A 25,241-nucleotide genomic window follows, 5' to 3' on the forward strand; every position below is an offset into this window, starting at 1 on the left:
CTTCAATTTCAAATTCTTCATTTTCCTACGCACAATGGTCTCAAAGTCATGCATTATGAATGCACTTGGGCTAAAAATAATAGACTAAATACCCCGGCTTGGGCCTAGGTTTTATGGGTTGGACTTTCTCCTAAAATTCGGCCTGCATCAGACAGGCAGGTGTAAACATTACCTATTGAATGGCTCGCTTAATGCATTTCCCATCAGTAACCGGGGCACAGGAATTCAGCATTTTGATTAAGGGAACCGTAGTCCCCCTTGCCCCCACTCCCCCAGGGCATGAAAAGATGCCTCAGAAGAGAAAAAACGAAAACGAAAAAGAATAAGAGAAATGAAAAATATTAAAAAAATGATGTGATGTATCACTGATCGATAGATTGTACCTCCAAACCGATCTCATATTATGGGCCCCACCGTACAGTCTGTGCACTAAAAATTCTCCATGTAATTGAGGTGACAAACAAAGGCAAGGTTGGGTATGAAAAATACAGTAACGATTTTCTTTCAGACAATAAGCTGATCACCAAATCTCTGTCATTATTCATGTCTTTGACAACAATATAAAAGATATAAATACTCTCATACACATTACTCTTATTTTTTTTCTTTTCTTTTTTCTTTTTCATTAATAAATAAAAGGTGCAAAAACCCAAATAATATATGTAGAGAAAAAGCCATCATCCACATGGTAGGATTTTTCTTCTTTTTAAAGATCATGTTAAATATCAGGTCATCCATGCAGGCATGAAACCATGGACGTTGTTTTGTCCGTGGTTTGTTGCAACGGTCATCTGATCTTCATACACGGGATGGTATCTGCAACCAACAGACAGAGAACATAAGGAAATTTAAGGACGCCAAGGTTAGATGATCACAGCCCTTCAGGCATCCCACCATCCCTGATGTGGCCCATCAAGTCAATTTTTTGGTCATCCAAACACGGTCCCAACTTTACTCCGGAATCCTGTACTCAAGGAAACCTGGGCCATTGACCAATTTTCTTTTCAACCGCACATTTGTTACCTTCCATCAGAGATGGCTAGGATTGTCTCATCATTGTAATCTTCAGGCCATGCCCCAGAAAAAGCCTGGTCCTGTGATGAGAGAGCATGAAATCCATGGTTCTGTCATCCAGGTCATAGTTCAGATGGATCCCATGATGGATGGACCATGCCCCAAAATCCTCCCCAATCTGGATATACTACTAATCAAATATGTCCTTTAAAAGAAAAAGAAAATAAAACCTTACCCCATCTGAAGTGTTGGTTGGCAATCCAAAGGCTGGAAGAATCCCTCAGAATGAGAAGGTTGGCGATTATAAGAAGACATGTTTTGTGCACCTGTGTCCCACGACAGCTGAAGAAGATTTTCTCTACCACTTTCCTCCAACTGATTAAACATTCAGGCCAATGTTATTGATAATCTCATACCAAATCCCCAAGTAAACCTAAGCCCATCCCATTTACCTTCTTGGGCCCGATATCCAGACACATCGGCTATCAATGGCTTGGGCCGGGTTGGGCTTGACAAAACGCCCAAAAAGTTCAAAATCAGAGCTGAAGCCAACCTCGGGCCAGGTCCATTGACAGCCTTATTGGTGAGATCCATAAATGGCAGGTTCTGCACGAGCATCATCCATCCTTCCATTTTCCTAGTGGGCCTGATCGATTTTAGACCCAAAGACACAATAACCATCTTGAGGCCCTTAATCCCATTATTCCTGCGACATGGAGTGGGATGGGCCTAAATTTCAGGTTGAATTAGAAAGTTGGGTGGTTTGGGTAGACAGGACGACAGCCCATTGGTGATGGGCGCTAATGCAATGCAAGGGCAAGAACATTAAGAAGCATGGATAGCTTTTTGTACCTTCCTTTTTAAGGCCTTGTTGGCTTCCACCAGCATTTGTTCCTACTCCAGTGATTGGCATGTATCATAACCATAAACCATGAAGATATGGAAAAAAAGAAACAAAGCGATGGCTGCCCAGATCGATAGTGTTTTAGTTTGGTCCAGCATAATAGCCTACATACGAGGCCAAGATTCAATGATCGATGAAAACAATCTGGTGGGCCCCACCTTGCAGAAAACATCTCCTTTGGACAATCCTAGCACCTGCATAATGGTTGGAAATATTGTATAGCAAAATGGTTCACTTTCAAAAGTAAAAAAGGTTGGGATTTGTTCGATGGATCACTGAAAGGGACTGCAACTGTATGAAATGCTGGCCCAACCAAACACACCATCGATACCGTTCAATCATGGCATAGAAACCCTTGAAATCAAAGACAAATTTCTACTAAATTTGCATTACCTTTCTTTTGAGATCAGAAAGCTGATCCAGCATGAACAGGGTCTGCAAAACACTCAGAGAAAGTAAACTCAGAAACATGATCACATAAGATATTAGGATTTAAGGTGTTCTTAAATAAATTTGCTCTTTTGGACTTACCTTAGGGTGTGTTTGGTTGCACCAGACTTCATGAAATATAATGAAAATTTGCAATGAGTTGGACTGATTAATCATAAAATGTCATGATATTTGGTGGAACCAAACACTACCTTGTGATAATTGGATTAGTGGGAAGACCATCTATAATACATCTTCAAGAAAGCTTTCGCATGTGCAATTTCTGAACATGAATTTTGTATCTGTGGATGTGGAATTAACCAGAAACGGAAAACTGTGTTCCATTGGGAAATCAATGTGTTTGGTTTGCAGTACCATTTTCCATGGGTTCATGTAGAAATGTGAAAAAAGAAGAAATTCAAATGATTGACTTATTTCCTTTCATCAGTTGGAAATCGGTTTGTCGACTTTGCTAATTTCTCTGGTTTATTTATTGGAAATGGAAGATGGATTCCAAGCCTTCTTTTTATTTTGCCTCAAAGGCATGAATGGGGCACATAAGATTTCATTAAAGATAAGATTTCTTGAGGTGTTTCAGAGAATATCAGGTCTGTTTCATTCCAAGAGTAGTGAGATTCAGTCGGAGGCTTGAAGAGGAGATTCATAGCACACACATGAGATCACTGAGCCATTGATCAGTGGAGACCTGCCGTGAACTTGTTGCGGTCCGAAGTCAGTCGCGGTCCAAAGACTTCGGCTGATTAGCTCATCAGGTGGCCCAAACACGCGCATGGAATATTGGGAGTTGGTCACTTCTTTTCTAGTCGTTGATTTCTCTTATACATGTGTGACCGATGACGCCGTGTGAATTTTGGACCAGGACAATGTTCATGTCGGGACCCACCTTATGAATGCCTTGAATTTCATAGACATGCCACCTTGTCACATGTGCATAGACATGCCACCATGTCACATGTGCTGGTAATCTCTGCTTCTGCTCCAGTCTTCTTACTCATTTCAATAAAACTAGCGATTTCCACCGATCCTATCTGCATTGAAAGAGCTAACCAGAGAGCGCAGGTAAAAAGAATGGATGGCGGGATTTGATTACCTTTGTTGATCTGATTTGCTTCAATGACATCTCGAGTTGATTCTCGAGTTGCTCGAGCTCCTTGGTGCTCAATGGGCCCAAGTCTTCGCCGAGAAGGTTCCTACATTTTTCATGATTGGCAATGACATCAATGAATTCTTTTCTATTTATCTGAAACCCCAAATGCCGAAGCAGGATTTGTTCGAAAATTAGAAAAAAAATTCAGGCATTGCTACCTTTGAGTACGTTGCAGAATCTCGACCCTCGCTTTCAACTTCAGATATTCCTGATAGCTGCTCTGTTTGAGAATTAGACACTAGAAAACCATCAGTTCTCTGGAAAGGAAATATACAGTTCTGAGCTGTATCTGAATACGGGCCATTTCATTCAGATTGAAATTCTCTAAATGTGAGTCCCACTTTTTAGTGATCCAAACCATAGTTTAAAAACTCGAAGAAAACTAGATTCAAGTGGAAGCTCGTTTGAGGCAAGGACAAACTTTCTGGAGCTTTCTGACAAAATTTATAATATAATGAGTATATAAATATTGTAAAGTCATGTCAAGTTTGATTTGTTGGAAAACCACAAACCTTGTGTGAATTATAGAGACGCGCACAAGTCAAATGATTATTTTGAATGGAAATAATTGAATGATTTGAAAAGTCTAGATGGAAGACTTATTGTATTGCAAGGACTTGTATGCACATGTGAAAGGTGATGAGGTAAAACCGAAAGATATAACAAGATGATGAGTGGAAAAAACTAGATCGGAAAGCCGTTAGATTTATTCAACAATGGTTGGATGACAGCTTCATTATGTGTTTACAAAAACTTTGTCACACTCGTTGTGGAAGGAATTGCAACAATTGACCCTTCTAACTTCTTTCACAACGAGTTTGCTAAAGTTTCTGTAGACACATGATGAAAGACATTATCATCCAACCATTGCTGAATAAATCTAACGTCATTCCAGTAAAATTTCTTCCAGTTATTATTGGTCACATCTTTCAGTTTAACCTCACCACCTTCAACAGGTGCATATAAGTCATTGCAAAACAATAAGTCTTCCATATTAGCTTTTAAAACCTTTTGATTATTTCCATTCAAAATTACTGTTCGACTTGTGCTCACCTTCATGATTCACATATGGTATGCGAGATTGAAGCAAGATTTTTTATTTATACATAGAAGAAAAAGGTGTGTAGTTTCCCATGGATCAAATGTCCGAGACCGTACCCAAAATCACGCAACTTAGATTAGAACACGGGAATGTGAGTTGTGTGACTCACCACAGTTTTCCAAATGAACCTATATATATGAAACACATTTGATTTTTAGGGTTAGAAAATCAGATTTTTAGGTTTTCTTTAGGCTTTAATGGAATTCATTGATTCCACCATCGTTTCTTTCGTTTGATCGACGCCTAGTAGTAATTGAAGGTAAGTCTATGACGTATACTTGATTTAGAAAATCAAAATCTTCTATTTGTGGTAGGAGAGTTCGAATGTTTTAATTGAATTTCGTTTAAAATTTATGTAGGGTTTTAAGGTTTTCTTTGAATTTTAGATACCAGACGTGGTTAGTACGTGGAGTCATATCCTAAGGTGAGGACTATTATTTTAAGTTAGCTTTTATCAACTCTTGATTGTTTCAGTTAATGAGTTTTGGGTGTTGATTAAAATTATATGTATTTAAATGTTAGAATTATTATATGGTTGTGATTCTTATACTATGTGTGATGAATTGATAATACGTTTCTTGGATTGTATGAATTTGATATTTCATCTGGGCTTGCTTTTGTAGAAATAAGAAATTATTCATTTGGCATGCTAAGTGTTTGGTTAAATGCCTAAGTGAGAAATTTGATGGAATATGATTAATTCATGCATATGAAAACGATAGGATATTATGGACTTGCTTTATTTGAGATTAGTTTCTAAAAAAAACTGCTAGAATTGTGGACCGCCTACTTTAGGTTTGGCTACCACAGATTGGTACAATTAATTGATGTGGAACATGGCTATCACTCCCACCTGAGATGGTGTTTTAAAACAACAACTAGATCTCATATATGCAGAGGTGTTACCAAGGCTATTGTGATCGATGACTAAGAATAACTTGGCAGGACTCTACTTCAAAGTTATCATTGGAGGCATATACAGAAATATCACACTATGGAATTATTTTTATATATTAATTTTGAGATCCCCAGTAATTGAAGTTTTTGGTTGTATATTAATGATGGTACGAACACTAGTGTAATTGTATTTTATCCTTTAAATTTCAACTATTATACATTGTTTCATTTAAATTTCAATAAGGGAGTTTATGCCAATTAATTTAATCATTAAATTACATTTCTATATGCATTATTAACACCTTGGAATTCGGAGATTGTGGATGTACTCGAACACTAAATTTTGGGGTTTACATGCATTCTGTTAAAATCAACATCACTTACCAAAATTATATACAAGTTCATGTACGCATATGGAATCCTTTAGTTTTAATTATCCATTCTCTTCTCTTTCCTCTTGTATGTTTTTTACATGGCAAATACATATCAGTTTAGCAAATTACTTCAAGCCAACATAAATAGCAAAAGTCATATATAACTCACAAGACAATAGGATTCAACTAAATGGATGGTTAAGGAGTGTGACCAAAATATAGTGGTAGAAGGATGTATAATAGAAAAATATAAAAATGAAAAATAAGAAAATACTATTTGCGTTAACCTACTTGGTATAAATGCCTATCTACACATACAAATGTACTAATAAAATAGATTTGGCTACCTGTGTCTCATTTGTTGGAGCGTTAACTTCCAATGTGCTATAACTACATTTTTGATACCTCTCGAGCGTCTGGAGCATGCTACAGTAAAGGCATAAAAGAGAGAGAGAATTAGAGGGTTTCCAAATTCATATATTATGCAGGAAGTATGAATATTTTCCTTTGCAATTACAAAAAATGCATGTATGCATAATAACTTTTGCCATGCAACTTCTGTTCAAGTGCCACCAATTACATGATGAGACCATAAAGCAATAAAGCACTTGCCGAATCATCTTTAACATAAATAATATAAAAACAACAATACTGATGCAGGAGATGTGGGGCGTGGGCTATGAGATAAAGGGATTAATTCACCACTTGCTCTAAAAGCTCGAAGTGCTAGAACATAGCGAATTAATCTCTTTATTTCATAGCCCAGACCCCATATCTCATGGTTAGGACTTCGGCCGAACCCCCTGGTGGGCCCCAAATCACATGCGTACCACCTCACACGGGCCGCCCACCCCGAGTATGTCCTCGCATCCCATAGGCTACCCCACTCAAGCCCGTTGTGAAATGTGCATTAATCACCCCTGGTGAAGAGTCTCGAATATGAGACCTCCCCCGTGAGCCCCGCTCACCCCGAGTGTGCCCCTGCATCCCACAGGCGACCCTACTTGAGCCCGGTGTGAAAATGTCCCTACATTAATCACCCTCGATGATCAGGAGTCTCGAACATGAGACCTCTCGCTCTGATACCAATTTGATGCAGGACAATTAACCACTTGCTCTAAAAGCTCGAACTGTTAGAGCATGACGAATTAATCCCTTTATCTCATAGCCCAGGCCCCACATGTCATGGGTTAGGACCTCGGCCGAACCTCCTTGGTGGGCCCGAAATCACATAGGTACCGCCTCACACGGGCCGCCCACCCAGAGTCTCCCTGCATCCCACAGGCTACCCACTCGAGCCCGGTGTGAAATGCGCATTAATCATCCCCAGTGAGGAGTCTCGAACACGAGACCTCTCCCGTGGGCCCCGCCCACCCCGAGTGTGCCCCTGCATCCCACAGGCGACCCCACTCAAGCCCAGTGTGAAAGTACCCCTGCATTAAATACTAGGAGTATAGGGACATTACTGACGGCAGTACAATTATAAAATTCTAAGAAATCATAGACTTTCGCTCATTGCAAACTACTAGGGAGGTACATCTTCTGGCTTGTTCTCTATGCTTCATGTTTACCCCAAGAATTAGTTAAATGAAATTCTCACTAAAGTTGTTCAAACTTTCACCTTCACCGTATTATATGAAAGTTGGGCATATATGATGTCAATGCTCCACATTGAGGGGAGAGTTCGAGAGGTTTATTTTATTTTACTTTGTATATCAATGTCTAGTGCTCCCTTGCGACACCAAACCTTTTGTTATTAGAGTTATTCTTAATAATGGATGGTTCAAGAGCATTCAAGCTCTCTAATACAAACAAATAAAAGATTTTCTGACATATACCATCCTCTACTTTGGTTATACATAAAAAAACCCTATGTGCTTAACTTCGGTTAGAGTTGACTGCGGAATTGGACTATTGACCATCACATTTGACCATTGACTATATAAAATAACACTTATGCCCTTGACTTGCTAGAGATGAGAGAAGTTTTCATTTTGGGTGAGATCCAAATTGCTTGGTTATGTGGCCCTCAACACAACCACATGGTTCAAACCACGCCTGTCATCAATGGTATTTAATCCAAATCATCTAAATGGTGAATCAAAACCATCAAAATGTTGTGTATGACCTTTCATGTTTGTATAGGGACAAATGAGAGTTTTTCTTATCTCTACAAAGTCAAAAGGCAAAAGTATTACTTTGTGTGATCAACAATTAAATTTAATAGTAAATGACTCCCTTTAACAGTCATCTTTGACGAAAATTAAGAATAGGGTGTTTTATGACTGCATATGAAAAAGAGTAGGTATTTATCGTATAGCAAAAAACAAGAGTGCTATGTCAAAAACTAAAATTAAAATAATTAAAACTAAATTAAAAAAATATAGAGTGAAGCTTATATATTAATGAGAATTTCTTAAGTCCAACAGGTTGAAACATGATTTATGGTCAACCTAGCAAGAACTCCAACCTTCCATGCGTGTGCAATATCCAACCCACCCAACATGTTGGACAATGGGTTTACATAGCGAAGCAACCACATCCACTCACCAAGTGAACCATACTTTTATTTTGTTGGTAAACATTCTTTTCTATGGTGTGGCCTAACTGATGAGTGGATGAGGCTGATTTTTATACAAGACAATACACATGATAGGACCAGCCTATTAGGAGTGTTGGAGGTTGCACGAGCACAATAAGCTGGAAGTTATTTATTGGGTGGATAATACATAATGGTCCAACTGTTCGAACTTGAAACCTTCTCTACATTAATACACATTATTAATATTCAATATTCATTACATGAAGCATAAGTATTAGATATGATAAATCCTCATAGGTAGAAGGATTTAAACTTTTTTGCAAGTTACTACGATGGTGTTTGTAGCACTAGATTCAAATACTGTGATCACATACAATACACAACTGGCCCAAAAACCACGAATCTCCGAAATGTTTCTATTCCTTACACATTCCAAAATACATCAAAAAGCAATTGGACCATTTTCCAATATCATTTTATGGTTGTAGCTCAAGATTCATGTAAGTTATAGCTTAACCCTTATTTCCCATTTGGGAGACTAGGATTATATCCTTCTCACAATATCAACTTATTTCCCATTTGGGAGACTAGGATTATATCCTTCTCACAATATCAACTGAAACCCTAAGAATAAGCACTTAACCATTTATCAGAATTACCATTCATCTTTATCCAGAGCCAGTGAGACAATGGTTGAGGCCATGCAAAAGGAAAAGAAAAATCTCCTATTCAGCCTAAAGCCAAGTTGGGTTCTAAAAAGGTGGCCTTCTAGAATATTAATATTGACATTTTTATAAAACAAACAATGGATGAACATACTTTATTGTCAATTTGGATGGGAGAGCAACGGTTTATTGGAAAAACGAAATATCAGAAACGCAATAAGTTTGGCAATGCTCAATACTAGCTTGTTTGGATAGCAGAAATTCAAGGGAAAAGGAAATTGTTTTTCCTTACAAGAAAACAAGGCTGTTTGGATACCATGAAAACTCAAGATTCCACGAATAATCATTACACCTATCCACCCTGGCTATAGAAGATATGAGGTGACTTTTTTTTTGTAATAATTTTAAAAAAAAAAAACACTAAAATTTCCGCCTATATCCAAAAGTGACCCTAATGTTGGAATCTTAGTTTTTTTTTTTGTTTTTGAAGACACAGGGTGTCCCCACCTCCTTTTGAAGTGAGACTAATCCCTGCGGATACATGCAATCACCCACAACCATGTGTATTGGGTATAAGTCAAAGAGGGGAATCGAACCCTCACCTATAGGGAGCAAACCTACGGTGAAGACCATTCGCCCTAATTTTGGAATCTTAGTTTTCAAAATAAAGATGGAAATATTCATTACAATTTTTATTTTATTTTTTTGCATCCAGAACATGGTTTCCAAACATGCCTTACAAGTCATTTGGTTTTAATATTGGCTTGGTTGTGTGCCATGGGACTCATTTTCTCTGAGTGATTTTCATTCTTTCTTTGTTTCTTTTTTCATTGTTCCATTTGCTCTGCGTTGAAGAAATGGAGATGTGACTCTAGAGTTTTATGTGATTGTCGTGTACCACTCAAACTAAAAGGGAAATTTTATAGGATAGTTATTGAGCAACCATGTTTCATGGGATAGAATGTTGGGTAGTTAAGGAACATATTCACAGGATGAGTGTAGCTTAAATGAGGATGCTGAGATGGATGGGTGGAAGAGAGGAATAATAGAATTAGAAATGAATGAACTCGAGGGAACTTAAGACTAGCACCAATAAGTAATAAAATGAGGTAAAATGTGCTTTGTTGATATGGTCATGTGCTACCGATAGCAATAACTATGCCAATTACAAACAATAAGTTGGTACAAGTTGAAGGCTCTAAAAGAGCAGGGGAACGCCCAAAAGGATATCATAGAGGTAGTAAGAAAAGACTTGATGATCTATTATGATCTAACTGATGATCTGACTGTTGATAGAGTGGAAGGACAGAGCAGCAAGAGGGAAGCTATCCAGCATTTTGAGGAGCTGTTTAAAGGCAGAACCAGCCCTTCAAACTTGGAATTGTTGGAGTTGGTGCCTCCCTTAGTGACACAGAAAATGAATGACCTTCTCATGGTGCTCCCTTCCATCTAAGAGGTAAAGTTAGCTATTCAGTCTATCCCGTTAGAAAGTGCGCCTGGCCCAAACGGTTTTTCAAGAATGTTTTACTCGGCACGTTGGGACATTATACGACAGGATATTCACAAGGCGGTATCTTATTTCTTTCAAGGAGGAAAGTTACCTCAATAAATAAACTCTTCGTTGATATGTTTGATCCCCAAAGGGGCCGCGCCTAGGAAATGGTCCGACTACCGGCCTATCAGTCTATGTAATTGCCTCTATAAGATCTTCTCCAAGATCATAGCGGTAAGACTCAACCAATTTCTCCCTTCCCTGATCTCCCCAGAGCAAGGGGCATTTATCAAAGGCCGTGCTATATTGGAGAACATTGCTCTTTCGCAGGAGTTGTTCAGGGAGGTTAATAGGAAGGCCAAAGGTGGGAACGTGGTGCTCAAGTTGGATATGGTAAAGGCGTATGATAAGGTGGATTGGGCCTTTCTAAAGCAAGTTTTGACGCGCTTCGGGTTTTGTTCTAGATGGGTCAATATTGTTGAAAACTGCTGGGCAAGTAGCTGGTTTTTTATGCTGATTAATGGGGAGTCTGTAGGCTTTTTCAAGTCCTCATGTGGGCTGAGAGAAGGGGATCCGCTTTCGCCAAGCCTTTTTCATTCTTGGGGCGGATGTTCTGAGCTGAAGCCTAAATCATATGGTGTCGATTGGTCGTTGTGCTCCATTTACTCTCAAGAGGGGCTGCCCGCAAGTTTCACACTTCCTCTATGCGGATGATACCTTACTCTTTCTTAATGGAGGTATGGCCTCGCTGCACAGGATCGCGTCATTGTTGGAGGAGTATCAAAAGGCTTTGGGGCAAAGTATTAACCGCGGTAAAAGCTCATTTTTTTTTCCGACAAGACCCCAGCTTCCAAGATTCATGCCATCTCCAATTTGCTCGGTATCGGCAGGTCCACAGGATCCTTTCATTACCTTGGGGTGCCTCTGGCCGTAGGTAGGCTGAAAGCTAGTGCCTTTCAGCCCCTGGGGGACAAAGTGAGAGGGTGTGTCAGGGTTGGAAAATCAGGTTTCTGTCGCAAGCAGGGAGAACAGTCCTCATCAAGCATGTGTTGAGAAGTATTCCCATTCATACAATGGCAACTTCTAGCCTTCCAAAGCAGGTCCTGATTGATCTAGAGAGAAGTTTCGCTTCCTTCTTTTGGGGGTGGGTAGACGGAAAACGTAAGCTGAAGCATATATCAATGTAAAGGGGAGGGTTAGGAATCAGGAAACTACTTGAAGTGATGCAAGCTTTCCAAATTAAAATGGTCTGGGTGTTTCAGTTCCATAAGGAGTCCAACCTTTGGGCATTGTTTATGGCAGCAAAGTATGGCTCCATTCAGGGCTCGTCAGTCGTCGGAATCAATGCAGGGTGAGGCTCGCCTTTCTGGAAGAAGATCATGAGTTTCCAGCTGTTTCTTGAAGCAAAGGTTGACCATATCTTTCAATGTGGTTTTTGTTTATTAGTTGGCCCGAACACTCCTTTGTGGTCGTTCACCCCTACAAGCAGCTTCTCCGTGCAATCAGCATGGGACGCTAGCAGGCCACTAGCTCCCAGGAAGGGCTGGGCGCGGTGGGTGTGGCACGGGAAACTTCCGTCGAAATTTTCTCTTTTTCTTTAGAAGCTTCTTCACAGTGCAGTACCAATTGAGATGGCTATACAATCCAGGGGAGTCCCCCTGGCCTCGAAGTGTGTTTGTTGTAAGGACGGATCCGAGCAAGGCCCAACCGGTGAGTCCATCTCTCACCTTTTTTTGGATGGTCAGTTAGCTACATCCGTTTGGGGGATACTTTGGCATGCAGTTCGGGATTTCTATTATGCAGGCTGTGGCGGTGGAAGCTCGAATTATGCAATGGAGGAGGGCATGTTTGGTTAGAAGAGGGCTTTCGGCCAGCCAGCTGTTGGCGCCAGCGTATATCTTTTGGGAACTATGGAAATCCAGGAATGAAGCAGTCTTTGACGGTAAAGCTCCCGCGACCCAGTCCGTCATTGTGTGAGTCTCCTAGTGGCTGGCCAGCATCAGAGGCGATGTTATAAATAGGAGGTATGTGTCATCTCCTCCAAGTCTTGGCAGTCCGTTCAGTGGCAGTTCTCCTAGCCCAAAGCCAACTCGTCAGTTGGTCTCATGGCAGAAACCCCCTGCCGATTGGGTAAAAGTAAATGTTGATGGGTCCTCTAGGGGGAACTCGAGTTTGGCAAGGGGAGGCGGAGTCTGTAGAAACGACAAGGGCAATTTCATTTTCGATTTCTCTTACAGTTATGGAGTGATGTCGAACATTGGCGTCGAGGTTCAGGCAGTTCATGATGGGCTTCTTCTGTGTGTTGAGAAAGGGTGTTTCAAAGTAGTGGTGGAATCAGATTCTGAGTTGGTGATTAAGGCTTTTAACGAGGGCGCTAACATTGGTTGGAGATGGAAAGGTTGGACAGCTTTAACGGACAGGCTCCGCTCCTAGCTAGGGTGGAGTTCAAGCACATATTCAAGGAGGGTAACGCGACGGCTGATGCACTAGCCCATGAGGGAAGTCCCAGTCTCGTTTTTGTAGCTCCAACAGGGCTGATCTGCCTCAGCGGGCAAGAGGTCTCCTATTCTTAGACAAGGTAAGCCTAGGAGCGATCAGGGAGAGGAAGGCCTAAGTCTTGTTTTTGGGGGTTTTTTTGGGTTTTTTTCCTTTGGGCCCGGATGTCCCAACTTTCTTATGATAGGTCTTCCGTAGGTCCTTTTTTACTCAGAAGACCCGAGTGGATTTTTGTCCAGAATGAAATATATGACACGATTTTTCCAAAAAAAAAAAAAAAAGTACTTCTAGTTGAGCTTTGATCACATAATAAATAAATAAAGGACGGGACATGATTCATGTATCCGACCCAATTAATTGGGATAAGGCTTAGATGATCAAGATGATGATGATGAGATCCATTTGCTGATTCAAAGAGTCTTTATTACACATGAACTTTATGATTATCAAAGCTTCCCTCACAAAGAAGTTGTGAGTGTAGAGGAATATGAGAGAAGCATGTATTGAGTTAAGGATAAAGCACAAGGCTGTATTCCCTACCCACAAAATGGCGTGTATATTTGTGATATGTCCTACTTATATTAAAAAGACTGTTAGCTAAAGACAACTTAGTATCTATATGGTTTGATGTACTTGTGCTGATTGTTGGAATTTACACTGAGGTTAGGAAAATTCATGCATAAAGCTTTGGATTTACCTACTTCCATTTATATTTACTTGCAATGGTTAAAGAGTTGTAAAGGGATTAGGAAAAAAAAAATGCACGGATAAATTTCTTTCTTGGTATGTTATATCATTCTGATGAAGATCGTTCACATTGTTCAAAACAACATACACACTCGTCTATAATGAAACCAAAGAGTGACAATGGTGATCGCCAATTCATATAATGTTTTGGCGATCAACTCAATAACAAATCGCATTGATTAGGTTGGCATATTAACCTTAAGAGTGACTCGGCTATGGAAAAACCACAGATAGAAAGATCCAAGGGATATAAAGCCCCCTCTCTCCTCTTTCACATAGAGGAGAAATGAAATTTCATGATATCAATCAACTATCAAATTACAATGCATACTTTAGCATTTATGCTACTAATCCTAATTAGTCTAGCTTCATTCCACATCCTAACGTTTAATTCTAACCATCTATTTCAACCAAATAGTAAACTTAAAAATACCCGTTAATGTTGGCATAATCACACACATTACTAGAAAATAGATCATAACCATATAATGTCAGAATTGCACGAACCTAGGCCTGTTGGAACACTAACTTAATAAGACATAACCAATTTCACATAATTTCAATATTATCTAGTCATCCCAAAGTGAGCTTAATAAAAGTGATAGAAATTGTAATTAAAACTATAACTCTTTCTAAATAACTAAAACATAAGAGAAAACCTCTCTAAAACAAACAAACATGACTTAGGAGTTTGTTAACCAAATGAAACTTGTTCGGAGGCCCATGACGACGACTGACTCTTCACACGATCATGATCACAGTCCTCCAAGGTAAAAATAAAAATAAAAATAAATGATGGTCTACTTATGATTCCATGGAACCGTTTGATCACACGTAGAATGAAAAAGCAATAGTGGAGATTGACTTGGCCTAGATGCTGCATACATCACATTGGTAAAGCAAACTTTTACATAGGACATTTAGCAACAAAATTGTGCGACTAGAACATGTCTTCAGAAAAGCTCAAGGAGAAATGGTCACTTTAGCTTCCCAACAAGAAGTTGAAAAGAAAAATTGAGGTTTTTTCTTTCTTTTGGGTGGGAGGTGATTATTTTGTTTTAAGGGATTGATGACTTCTTGAGATATCCAATTTAGTTTTCACATTATAAGATTTATGGACCTTTGTTCTTGGCTGATGCTATCCTCAATTTTATATTTTAATAATTTTTGTTACCACAAAAAACTTTCTTTAAAAAAACAAAAATTGATTAGAAATCTACTTAGAAGACAATGCTAAGATGAAGATTGGGTGGAGAAAAGTTAATGCTAATGTACTAGTTGTCAATTGAATTTTTGCCAAGCAATCATAATGATTTTGGTTTTATTTAGAAAAACAACATTCACAATGTCAACCCCAATTAAGGTTTGATGTTGATGACAATCAACATTAAAATTAAAACTACTTTAGAGCTTCAAAACAAAAACACCATAAAAATGAATCTTTGCATCTTGTTAACGAAACTTAATAAAACACCTTTTTATACTTTAGTGTCCTTGCCCCCCGATGCAAGCAATAACCGAAGGATGGGGACATCAGGCGCACACGCGCACGCTCGCCGCCCCCAATGCATGTACGCCAGAAGAAGGATGACCCTACCCTCGATCTGAATCGATGACGACATCCAGGGAGGGCCTCCTAGTTAGGAGACGAAGTTTTGATTCAAAAGAGTGGGCCTGACAATCAAGAAAAGCCTACCATTAGATCTCATGATCATATCCCACTAGTCGGATTAAGTTCATACTTTAGATTTTTCTTATTTATATTATTTAGAACATCATGAACGCTTTAGATTTCTTTGTTTGGTTTTTATTTTAGTTTATTTCATCGCCAAGTAATACGTTGCGCACATGGCGCGAATTTTGGGTATAGGGTTTTCCTATGAATAAGCACCCCTTTTAGTTCTTTTGATTCACTGAAGATTAATAAAAATTCTGCGTTTTCTTTCTCTCTGAGTTGTAAAGCCTAATTGGGTGCGAAGCCCTCCCTTCTTCGAAGGGTTAACTACCGTGGTGCGAAGCCACGTCTATCCCGATTCACCTCCATCCATCACCATCTCTATCACCCGTCTTATACCATCCACCATTCTCATCTCCCATAGTCATCTGCACTACAAATCCATCCCTTATTGCATCAAATTTCTTCTCTTCAACAGATTTGTAAAATCTAGCCCTGCAGGAGGACTGAAACTTCGACGGAGCACCACGCCTAGGCCGTAGCTTGGATAGACGTGAAATTTGAGGAGTTTTGAAGCCCAAGCCTGGCCGACCAACCCCAAGGAGATGATTTTTGGGTACATGGCCCCACACACGTGCGGCCGATTACCAGCGCACGTGTTAGGTCCCACTCGTGGTCCGCACGTGACAGTTGTCTTCTAGTTCAGGGTTCCCTCTCATTTACTCTCATATTTGTTTTTCATTAACCCTAACCCTAAATGGTCCTAAATCCCCAAATTCTATCCCTATTCTCACCCTAGGATTCTCTGATTTTGAAATTGGTGAATCTCTTAGATTAGGGGCTGATTACTATGCATGTGTGGATGATTATTTCTTATCTTTGAACATCGTTTGGTTCATAAATTTTATTGATCCAGCCCTATCATGTGTAGGCCTGGACCCGCATAGATTCCCCTTAATTGAATGTTTGGACTTTTGTGTAGGATGTGGAATTTTTACGTTATTGTTTCTGAATTAGTATGATCTAAGCTTGAAATCTTGAACATCATATCTGAATTTCATGTTCTGCATCACTGAATCAACTTGATTGTCAATGGCACACTAATTGAGACATGGATCTATGAAGGCTTGTTTAGAAGATAATCTTCAACCCTGGTGTACACTAAATTGACTACTTAGTGATGTAGCTCGATGTGGTTGCAATGGACAATAATGAACAACTTAAATGCATCAAATTAAAAAATGTGCATCTTCTTGAATATAATTCCGATTGAGGTGATTCAAAAGCCAAAATGAAGCTAGATAAATCTAGTTTCAAAACATGATTCAAAAGCCAAAATGAAGCTAGATAAATCTAGTTTCAAAAGAAAAAAATAAAAAAAGAAAGAAAAAGAAAACTTAAATGCAAATAAAGTTGATTTTAGGATGTTTAGGATGTAGGCCTTTTATTATCATATTGCCATGGTCTTATTTCCCTTTTGAACCATGATAGCATATAAAGTTTTGGGTGTTTCTTGATTTTCTATTGAAGCTTGTCCACCATTTCTTTGGAGACAATTTTCAACATTCCCACTATTTATTATGACATTGCATACCTTCCTATCACATGTTCACCGTATACAAAAGATACTAACCCGTAACCAATCGTCCTCATGTGCCTAAGGAGTGGCCAAAACTTTGCAAATAACAACAATTTTGCCTTCATTTGATCTAGTCATTTCATCAAGTAATTCATGGGCATCTTCATCATAAATTGGCTTGTCATCATCAAATTTAACGTGGTCTTCATTCACTTCACATAGATTTGGTCCGATCATTTCATCAAACATTCTATGTGATCTTCATTTCATTACCTACATTTAGTTCAATAATTTTACTAAACACTTCATGGACATCCTCATCATAAATCGGAATACTTGTAGAGATTCGTGTGGTAAGTTGTCACAAAACTCCATCCATCATGCGTTGTAAATTATTATTGGCATGCCTTAATTCTTTAATTTCTTCACGATAGTGGATATCTTGATTTTCTCTTCCTCTTGCCATAAGAAATCAAGTTTGATACAAGAATCAAAATTGCTTTGATACCACTTGATGTAGCCCAATGTGGACGCAATGGACAACAATGGACAATTTTAATACACTAATTTAAAAAATGTGTATCTTCTTGAATACAACTCCGTTTAATGTAATTCAAAAGCCAAAATAAAGCTTGACGAATATAATTTCAAGAAAAAATAATTAGAAAACAAAAACCAAATGGAAATAAGGCTGATTTTAGGACATTTTGGGACCAGTAATCAATTAACTAGGATGGGTTGGAATCACTCACAACCAAAGAGGGATCACTCTACTCTTTCTTTTGCTAGAAATTTACAGGAAACAATATGTTTTTTTAAAGCTCGAAGATTGGATTACTTTTCATTATAAAATAGGTCCTTTTATATAGTTGCAATTACCCCTCATAAGTACATTAATAACAACCATGTGTTTCCCATGTGTTACTATATATTTTCAAAACAAAGAAACAACTTCCAAAATAATCTCAAAGATATTCCCAAGAAATACTTCAATTTCAAACTCTTCCCTTTTCTATATGCATGCAGCATAGTCCCAAAGTCATGCATCATGAATGCACTTGGATTAGAAATAATGGGCTGAATACCAAGGCTTGGGCCTAGTTGATGGATTGGGCTTTCCCCTTAAATTGGGCCTGCATAACTTAAGACAGATCCAATGGTTTGGATTGCTTTAATTCTGGGCCAGCTAGGGTTGCCATTAAATCGAAAAATCTATAAAATAGAAATTTTCATGAGGTGTCCCATGATCCCATGTGTTGGGATTAATTTTCGGCCTAAAGGTGCCATCAGACCAGAAAACTTTACAATCTAAATATCCACCCAAATCCCGTTTAGAAATTTATGGCACACTTTTGCAAGATCAAACAACATCGTAACAATGTGAAATTAGTCTTGTTTGAAAATTTATTGAGTTAGCTTTCTGGCAAGCCAAAAATGCATAAATCCAACACCATATGAATAAGATACGGCTGTTTTAGTGCAATCCTATGAGAGCTTGTGATTTGAGCAATCCTTTTTTAACACAACTCTTTTTCTTAGGTGTTAGATTTATTTTTAGCATTGGAATTTACTTCTCATTACTTGCTAGCATTTAAAGTCCTATTAGCTTTTATATTTTAAGGATTTTTCATAAGCAGACTTGTTGCAACCTGATCAGATTTTCACTTGATTTGTTTGGTGTTATATTATCCCTGAACCCTACCTCCAACTGTTGAATGGAAACAAGTTCCAAGAACTACGAAGAGCAACATTAAATCATGTCTTTTAAGGATTCTTTATTGATTTTAAACACGAAAGTTAGTTATCGAAGCATGTTTGCATCAATAACTGGCTCATAGTGACCTGATCAGATCTTTGTTCAATTTTTTGGGGCCAATGCTTAACCCCACCCCAACTGCTACTTGGCAACAAAATCCAAGAATTGCAAAGATGAAAGAATCTTTCAGTTATTGAAGCATGTTTGCATCAATAGTCAACAGCACAAAAAATAATGGTAACAAGTGACAATTTTCGTTGAAGGGAGCACTATCTTCCTCTCCTCCTGGTTGAGCAACATAACTAGTGTGGTATTTGAATATTCACTTTTAACATCCTTCTTCACCAACAATAGCAAAGCCAATAATCATTCTGGATATCTACAATAAAGAAAAGAAAAAAAAAACACAAAAGAAAAAATGAAACCTGATGAACGTAGGGGTGAAAAGGGGAGACTTAATAAATAAAACGAAACGAAAATAATTACTTCAGGAAAGAGGAATTGACTGTAGATAGTGAACTATTTTTGTGGTTAATGCAGGGGCATTTTCACACTGGGCTCGAGTGGGGTTGCCCGTTGGACGAAGGGGTACACTTAGGGTGGGTGACCCATGCGATTTGAAGCCCACGGGGGAGGTCTCGTGTTCAAGACTCCTTACCACGGGGGTGATTAATGCGCATTTCACACTGGGCTCGCGTGGGGTAGCCCGTGGGATGCGGGGACACACTCGGGGTGGGCGGCCCATGTGATTTGGGGCCCACGAAAGGGGTTCGGCCGAGGTCCTAACCCATGAGATGTGGGGCCTAGGCTATGAGATAAAGGGATCAATTCGCCGTACTCTAACAATTCGAGCTTTTAGAGCAAGTGGTTAATTGTCCTGCATCAAATTGGTATCAGAGCGAGAGGTCTCTAGTTCGAGACTCCTCACCGGGGGTGATTAATGCAGGGGCATTTTCACATTGGGCTCAAGTGGGGTTGCCTGTTGGATGCAGAAGCACACTTGGGGTGGGTGACCCATGCGAGTTGGGGCCCACAGGGGAGGTTTCGTGTTCGAGACTCCTTACCAAGGGTAATTAATGCGCATTTCACACCGGGCTCGAGTGGGGTAGCCCGTGGGATGCGGGGACACACTCGAGGTGGGCGGCCCATGTGATTTGGGGCCCACGAAGGGGGTTCGGCCGAGGTCCTAACCCATGAGATGTGGGACCTGGGCTATGAGATAAAGGGATTAATTCGATGTACTCTAATAGTTCGAGCTTTTAGAGCAAGTGGTTAATTGTCCTGCATTAGTGGGCTTATCTCCTTTTGGGGATGTAAGTGATCCGCCAAAAGCTCTAAGGTGGTTAGTCTACCGCATAATTAAATTTGACAGTATATTACAATATATGTTTTCATTAGATCATTGTGCTTGAGAATTACCATGTTGCAATAGACTAATCACATTACAGGTAAAAGCCTCAATGCTGTAATATAAGAAGAATTAATACAATAAAACCTCTCGAACAAGATAATAGCAAAACAGACTCCTTACTTTGATGATTGTGGATAGTGAACTGTTTTTGTGTGCTTATCTCCTTTTGGGGAAGTAAGTGATCCGCCAATAGCTCTAAGGTGGTTAGTCTACCGCATAATTAAATTTGACAGCATATTACAATATATGTTTTCATTGGATCATTGTGCTTGAGAGAATTACTATGCTACAATATACTAATCACATTACATGTAAACGCATCGATGTTGTAATATAAGAAGAACTTATACAATAAAACCTCTCGAAGCAAAACAAACTTCTTATTTTGTTCATTATGTTGTTTTTAAAATATACAAAGAAATCCAAAGAAATGTTCAAGGAAATTTAGTAGATTGAGCACCATAATATAGATTTCTTCTATTCTCAATCTAGTTTTGAGCTACGTGATACATTTACGCTATACATCCATTCAATGGATCCTAAATGGTCCTAAAATCAAGCAAATTAAGGATCAAACCTACCCGAATGTTATGGATATTGGCCACTTGTACCAAAGATCTAAACCACATAAAAAATCACGATTAATTTAATAAGAGACCTAGTCCCAAATCAATGTTCAAAGGATTTTTTGTTATTTTTATTTTTTTGCACACGCATTCAAACCAAAGTGGGAGTTCCAACCCATGACCTCATGTTGAAATTCTTGTAAGTCCACCACTCAACCATAGGGTTGCAGGCGATAGGATTTCTTATTTAAGTAGTCTATGACTTGTTGAAATCACTCTCCTTGAGTATTTTCATCACCTATTTTTAGGACCACTATTCAAGTGTTAAACAATCTCAAAGTAACGTGAAATAAGTCTTATTTGAAATCTTACAAAGTTATCTTTCAAAATAAAGCCAAGACATGCAATTCAAGTGACATTTGAGTGCATGCATGCATACAAGCGACTCTCCTTTCAAACACGGATGTGGGAGAGGGAAAGCTACTTTGGGCTGAGACGGTTTTTGTATGGGCTGCTACTGAGATAGTGGTATTGATGAGGACAATGGTGGGAATGAGTTGAGTTTTAGTGTCAGGAAACTTAGGGTTGGTTTGGATATCTACAGTGGTGGGGTTAAAGATTGTATCAAGAAAGGTGTTGTGATTGGCATAGGTGGTGGAGCTTGAAGATCAACGTGACTAAGGCAGCGTAGTATGGAGAATTTTCTTAAAATTGCCGTTGGGCACTAGATGACTGGATTGACAAGTTTTGATTGCAAAATGGTATGGGCTTTTAACCGGATTGTCTCACTGTGTATTTTCTATATGCACATTTCTATAACCATTGCACTCTCTCTATGCTTATTGCTTTTACTCATAACTGTATGGATATCCCATGCAAATTTAGCGAAACCCTCTCCCTTTTAAACATGTCTACTCATGATCAAGTCTCTCTCCCTCTTGTTACAAGAGAGAGTTGGACCCTTTCAATGGGCTTTTATGGAAAGGCCATATGGCCACATATATGCACACATGTACACGTGCCAATATCTCTCACTTGGCCATCATGGCAGATAACATTTTATATCATTTTCCCCCACTAATAAGTGGTTCAACCAGTCGGTCAATTTATCTTGATGATAACAATATCAAATATTTGTGGCATACCCAAAATAAAGATTACTTGTTCAACTTTCCTATTTATCCCACGGTATGAGAATCTTTTTCATCATTCATAACTATAATAGCCACCTAGTTTGATTTACCCCACCATTATTCAATTTTTAGATACATATGATGCATATGTAAGCTATTAACTCCATTTTTATTTTTGCTTTCTCTAACGGCTATGGTCAAGGCTCCAATATCCGAGCTGAAGCCCGAGCAATTTTCAAGGGGCCAAGTCTAGCCTTAAACAGGGGTTATGATAAAATCCTAGTTGAAAGTGACTTGAAAGTCATCGTAGATATGCTCAGGTCGAAGAGAGCTTCCAATTGGAATTTGTGGTATTGGAGGGCCCACGTCGCGGCTTTGAAAAAGGACGTGGAAGTCGTCAAAACTTATGCCCCTAGGGAAGTAAATGAGCTAGTGGATGCTCTAGCCAAGCTAGGAAGCCTTACTCAAATACATAGGGTCTTTGAGGGGGAGGGTAATCTTCCTCGCCCCATCAGGGATTAATGCTCTTAGATTGAGTCACAGATAGATTCACACCCCCTTAGCTTTGTTATAGGGTGGAGTGTCCTTTCTTAGGTAGCCCGAGGCTACTTTTTGGGTGATCGGGTCGCCCGTTGTTCCATCTGTACAACCCCTTTTCTGAATGAATATATTTGGAGTTTTTCCAAAAAAAAATAATAATCTGCATTTTTTATTTACATCATTCATAATGTGTGATACAATTCTTTAGTTGCTCTTATCTAGACAATATAACACCTTGATATGGACGCAACCTGACCATGATCTGAGCATATTTAACTTGCAATCATTTATGCTATGTTCGGCCATGATTAGGAATACACAACTTTCTGGCTAGATAATCTAGATATGAGACCCAACTACATGATCATGGTCATAAAGGATAAGGCCTAATTGATGTAATAATTCTATAGAAGGAAACATTTGTTTATTTATTTATTTAATGGAGAAACTTATGAAAAACCACTTTAATGTCCAATATACCTCGAGATGCGGTCACAAAAGCGAAAGGTTACCACATGAAAAGTAACCACTTTAGCAAAGGCAAGAGACAATGTAATCAATGATTCATAGCTTTTGAAGTTTGATTCTATCTCCCTAACCGTGCATCTTCGTTAGGACAATTTTGTTATGTTGGTAAAGGCTTTATCCTAGACATAATGAGCTTAGATGGGCATAATCTCAATCATATTGGCTTTATCACAATGGGCCAAATTGTTGGGCTTTTAGCTTGATTGAACTGGCCTTAAATCACAATGGACCTAATTCGTTAGGTTTTATCCCTCACTTTATATATATATATATATATATATATATATATATATATATATATATATATATATATATATATATATATATATATATATATATATATATATATATATATATAAATTATTATTACTACTACCACTACTACTACTACTCTAAGGCAGAGGTGCACTTGCTTGACTGCACTCTCAATTTTTATTACCTCTACTTATAGCTGTTTGGATATGCCATGCAAATTCAGAGAAGTCCTCTCCCTTTCAAACATGTCTACGCACAATCAGATCTCTCTTCCTCTTGTTACAGGACAAAGTTGGACCCCTTCAATGGGCTTTTGTGGAAAGGCCATATGGCCACACATGACTATACACACACGTGTTAATAAAGGAAAGGAAGAAGGCATGCAGAGGAGCTATTGGTGGTGGTGAGGACAAAATTGGTGGAGTTAGTGGTGGTGGCGGAGTTGGAATTGACAAAAGAACCAGTGGTGGGATAGGCAGAGGAAAGAGTGGTGGAATGGGTGGTGGTAGTGGCAAGGGCAAAGGAATGAATGGAGGTGGTGGTGATGTAGGTGGATGGGTGGTTGTAGTGGTAGGGGCAAAGGAATGAATGGTGGTGGTGATGCAGGTGGACGGGTGTTGTAAGTAGAGGAATGTGTAGGCAGAGAAATGGGTGAAGGTGGTTGTTGAGGGTCGAATATTGCATATCAAACCCCAATTACTGTCTGATTTTACGTACACGATAACGCCTAATATTATAAATTAATCATGTTTTTGTTGCAGGATGTAATAAGGAGCTTTGATTGAAAAAGAGTATTAAAAGCATGGATTTAATGCTCCGAAGTCACCAGAGCAAGGAACAGACTCCAGGGGACCAAGATCGACGGAATTACATGCCAGGGATCCGCGAAAATCGAGAAACTGAAGCTCAAGCAGCTTGAAAGTTAGCCAAAATGCAAGATCACTAGGTTTCCATCATCTGTTCGTCTCGAAACTTTATACATGGCTCGAGGACCAAAAACTAACCGTACAAGTCAAATTTCAGCCATTGGATCCCTCTGGAAGTGGCCCAACTGACAGATCAGCCCATAAATCAGTGATTTGGGGCCCGCCTGGCATTTGAAAATGCTTCAATTTTGTTCTCAACGCCTTAAATGGAGTGATACAACAAATGGACGGAGCAGATGTCTCACGAACATCACAGTGGACCCTACATGTACAGTGCATGTACATAGTGTACACGCACCGGCTGTGCACCGAATGGTCAGCCCGGCCAAAGACGGGCTGACCCGTCTTCTTCTTCCGCAGCAACAGCGGACGGACGCTGTCCGTCCATTTTTCAGCAGTGGGCCCCACTCGCTCCTCAGTTCGATGATCCGACCCGTTCACTTGTTTTAGAAGATGGCTAAGACCATCGCCTAGGTGAATAAATTTCAAGAGGCAGCATAGATCAGATATCAACCGTTCAAATGCAGGACGAACGGTGGAATGAGAAATCCAGTGGGCCGCACGGAATCTAATCTAAAACCCACCTTTCCTGACCTGTTTTTCGCTGGGAATCAAATGGATGGAGTGGATTTCTCATCAGAGCTTGATCGAGGACCCCACTAAGATCCAGCGTAACTCTTACGCGGTCCCTGTTTCGCGGACGTCCGGGAAATCCGGCCGCTGTGGGCCCCTTTGTGTTTCTGATCAACGTCGGATCGGTGATCCAGACCATCCAGACATATGCAAGATGGGTTTCAGCCACACCCAAGAAGTCGGATTGGATGGATTAGACGGCCAACCACTCCAAATCCGGTTTTGACGCAAGTATTCTCCATAGTTTCGCCGCTCCAAAAATAGAATCCGCGAGAACGTGTTGCGGAAGGTCTCACCGACTCCAACCAGGCCTCTCTTGCACTGCCCCTGGCACCTATAAAGAGAGAGAAGGAAGGGAGGAAAAGGGCATTTAGGGAGGGGACAAGAGCCAGGCTGGACGTAGGGCTGG

General features: G+C 39.4%; 1 protein-coding gene across 1 annotated transcript in view; it reads right to left on the bottom strand.

The window, feature by feature from the left end:
• Nucleotides 1–479: 479 nt before the first annotated feature.
• Nucleotides 480–25,241, bottom strand: part of LOC131228665 (agamous-like MADS-box protein MADS2) — a 55,371-nt gene continuing 30,609 nt past the window's right edge. The window contains exons 2-8 of the mRNA XM_058224482.1: nucleotides 6,236–6,314; nucleotides 3,674–3,735; nucleotides 3,459–3,558; nucleotides 2,312–2,353; nucleotides 1,867–1,908; nucleotides 1,250–1,389; nucleotides 480–816 (exon numbers count right to left, since the gene is read on the bottom strand). Of these exons, the coding sequence (XP_058080465.1) occupies nucleotides 726–816; nucleotides 1,250–1,389; nucleotides 1,867–1,908; nucleotides 2,312–2,353; nucleotides 3,459–3,558; nucleotides 3,674–3,735; nucleotides 6,236–6,313 (555 nt within the window). The 5' untranslated portion in view covers nucleotide 6,314 and the 3' untranslated portion in view covers nucleotides 480–725. The remainder of the gene's footprint in view (nucleotides 817–1,249; nucleotides 1,390–1,866; nucleotides 1,909–2,311; nucleotides 2,354–3,458; nucleotides 3,559–3,673; nucleotides 3,736–6,235; nucleotides 6,315–25,241) is intronic.

Source organism: Magnolia sinica, chromosome 16, assembly GCF_029962835.1.
Source record: "Magnolia sinica isolate HGM2019 chromosome 16, MsV1, whole genome shotgun sequence".
In the NCBI taxonomy this organism is placed as follows: Eukaryota; Viridiplantae; Streptophyta; class Magnoliopsida; order Magnoliales; family Magnoliaceae; genus Magnolia; species Magnolia sinica.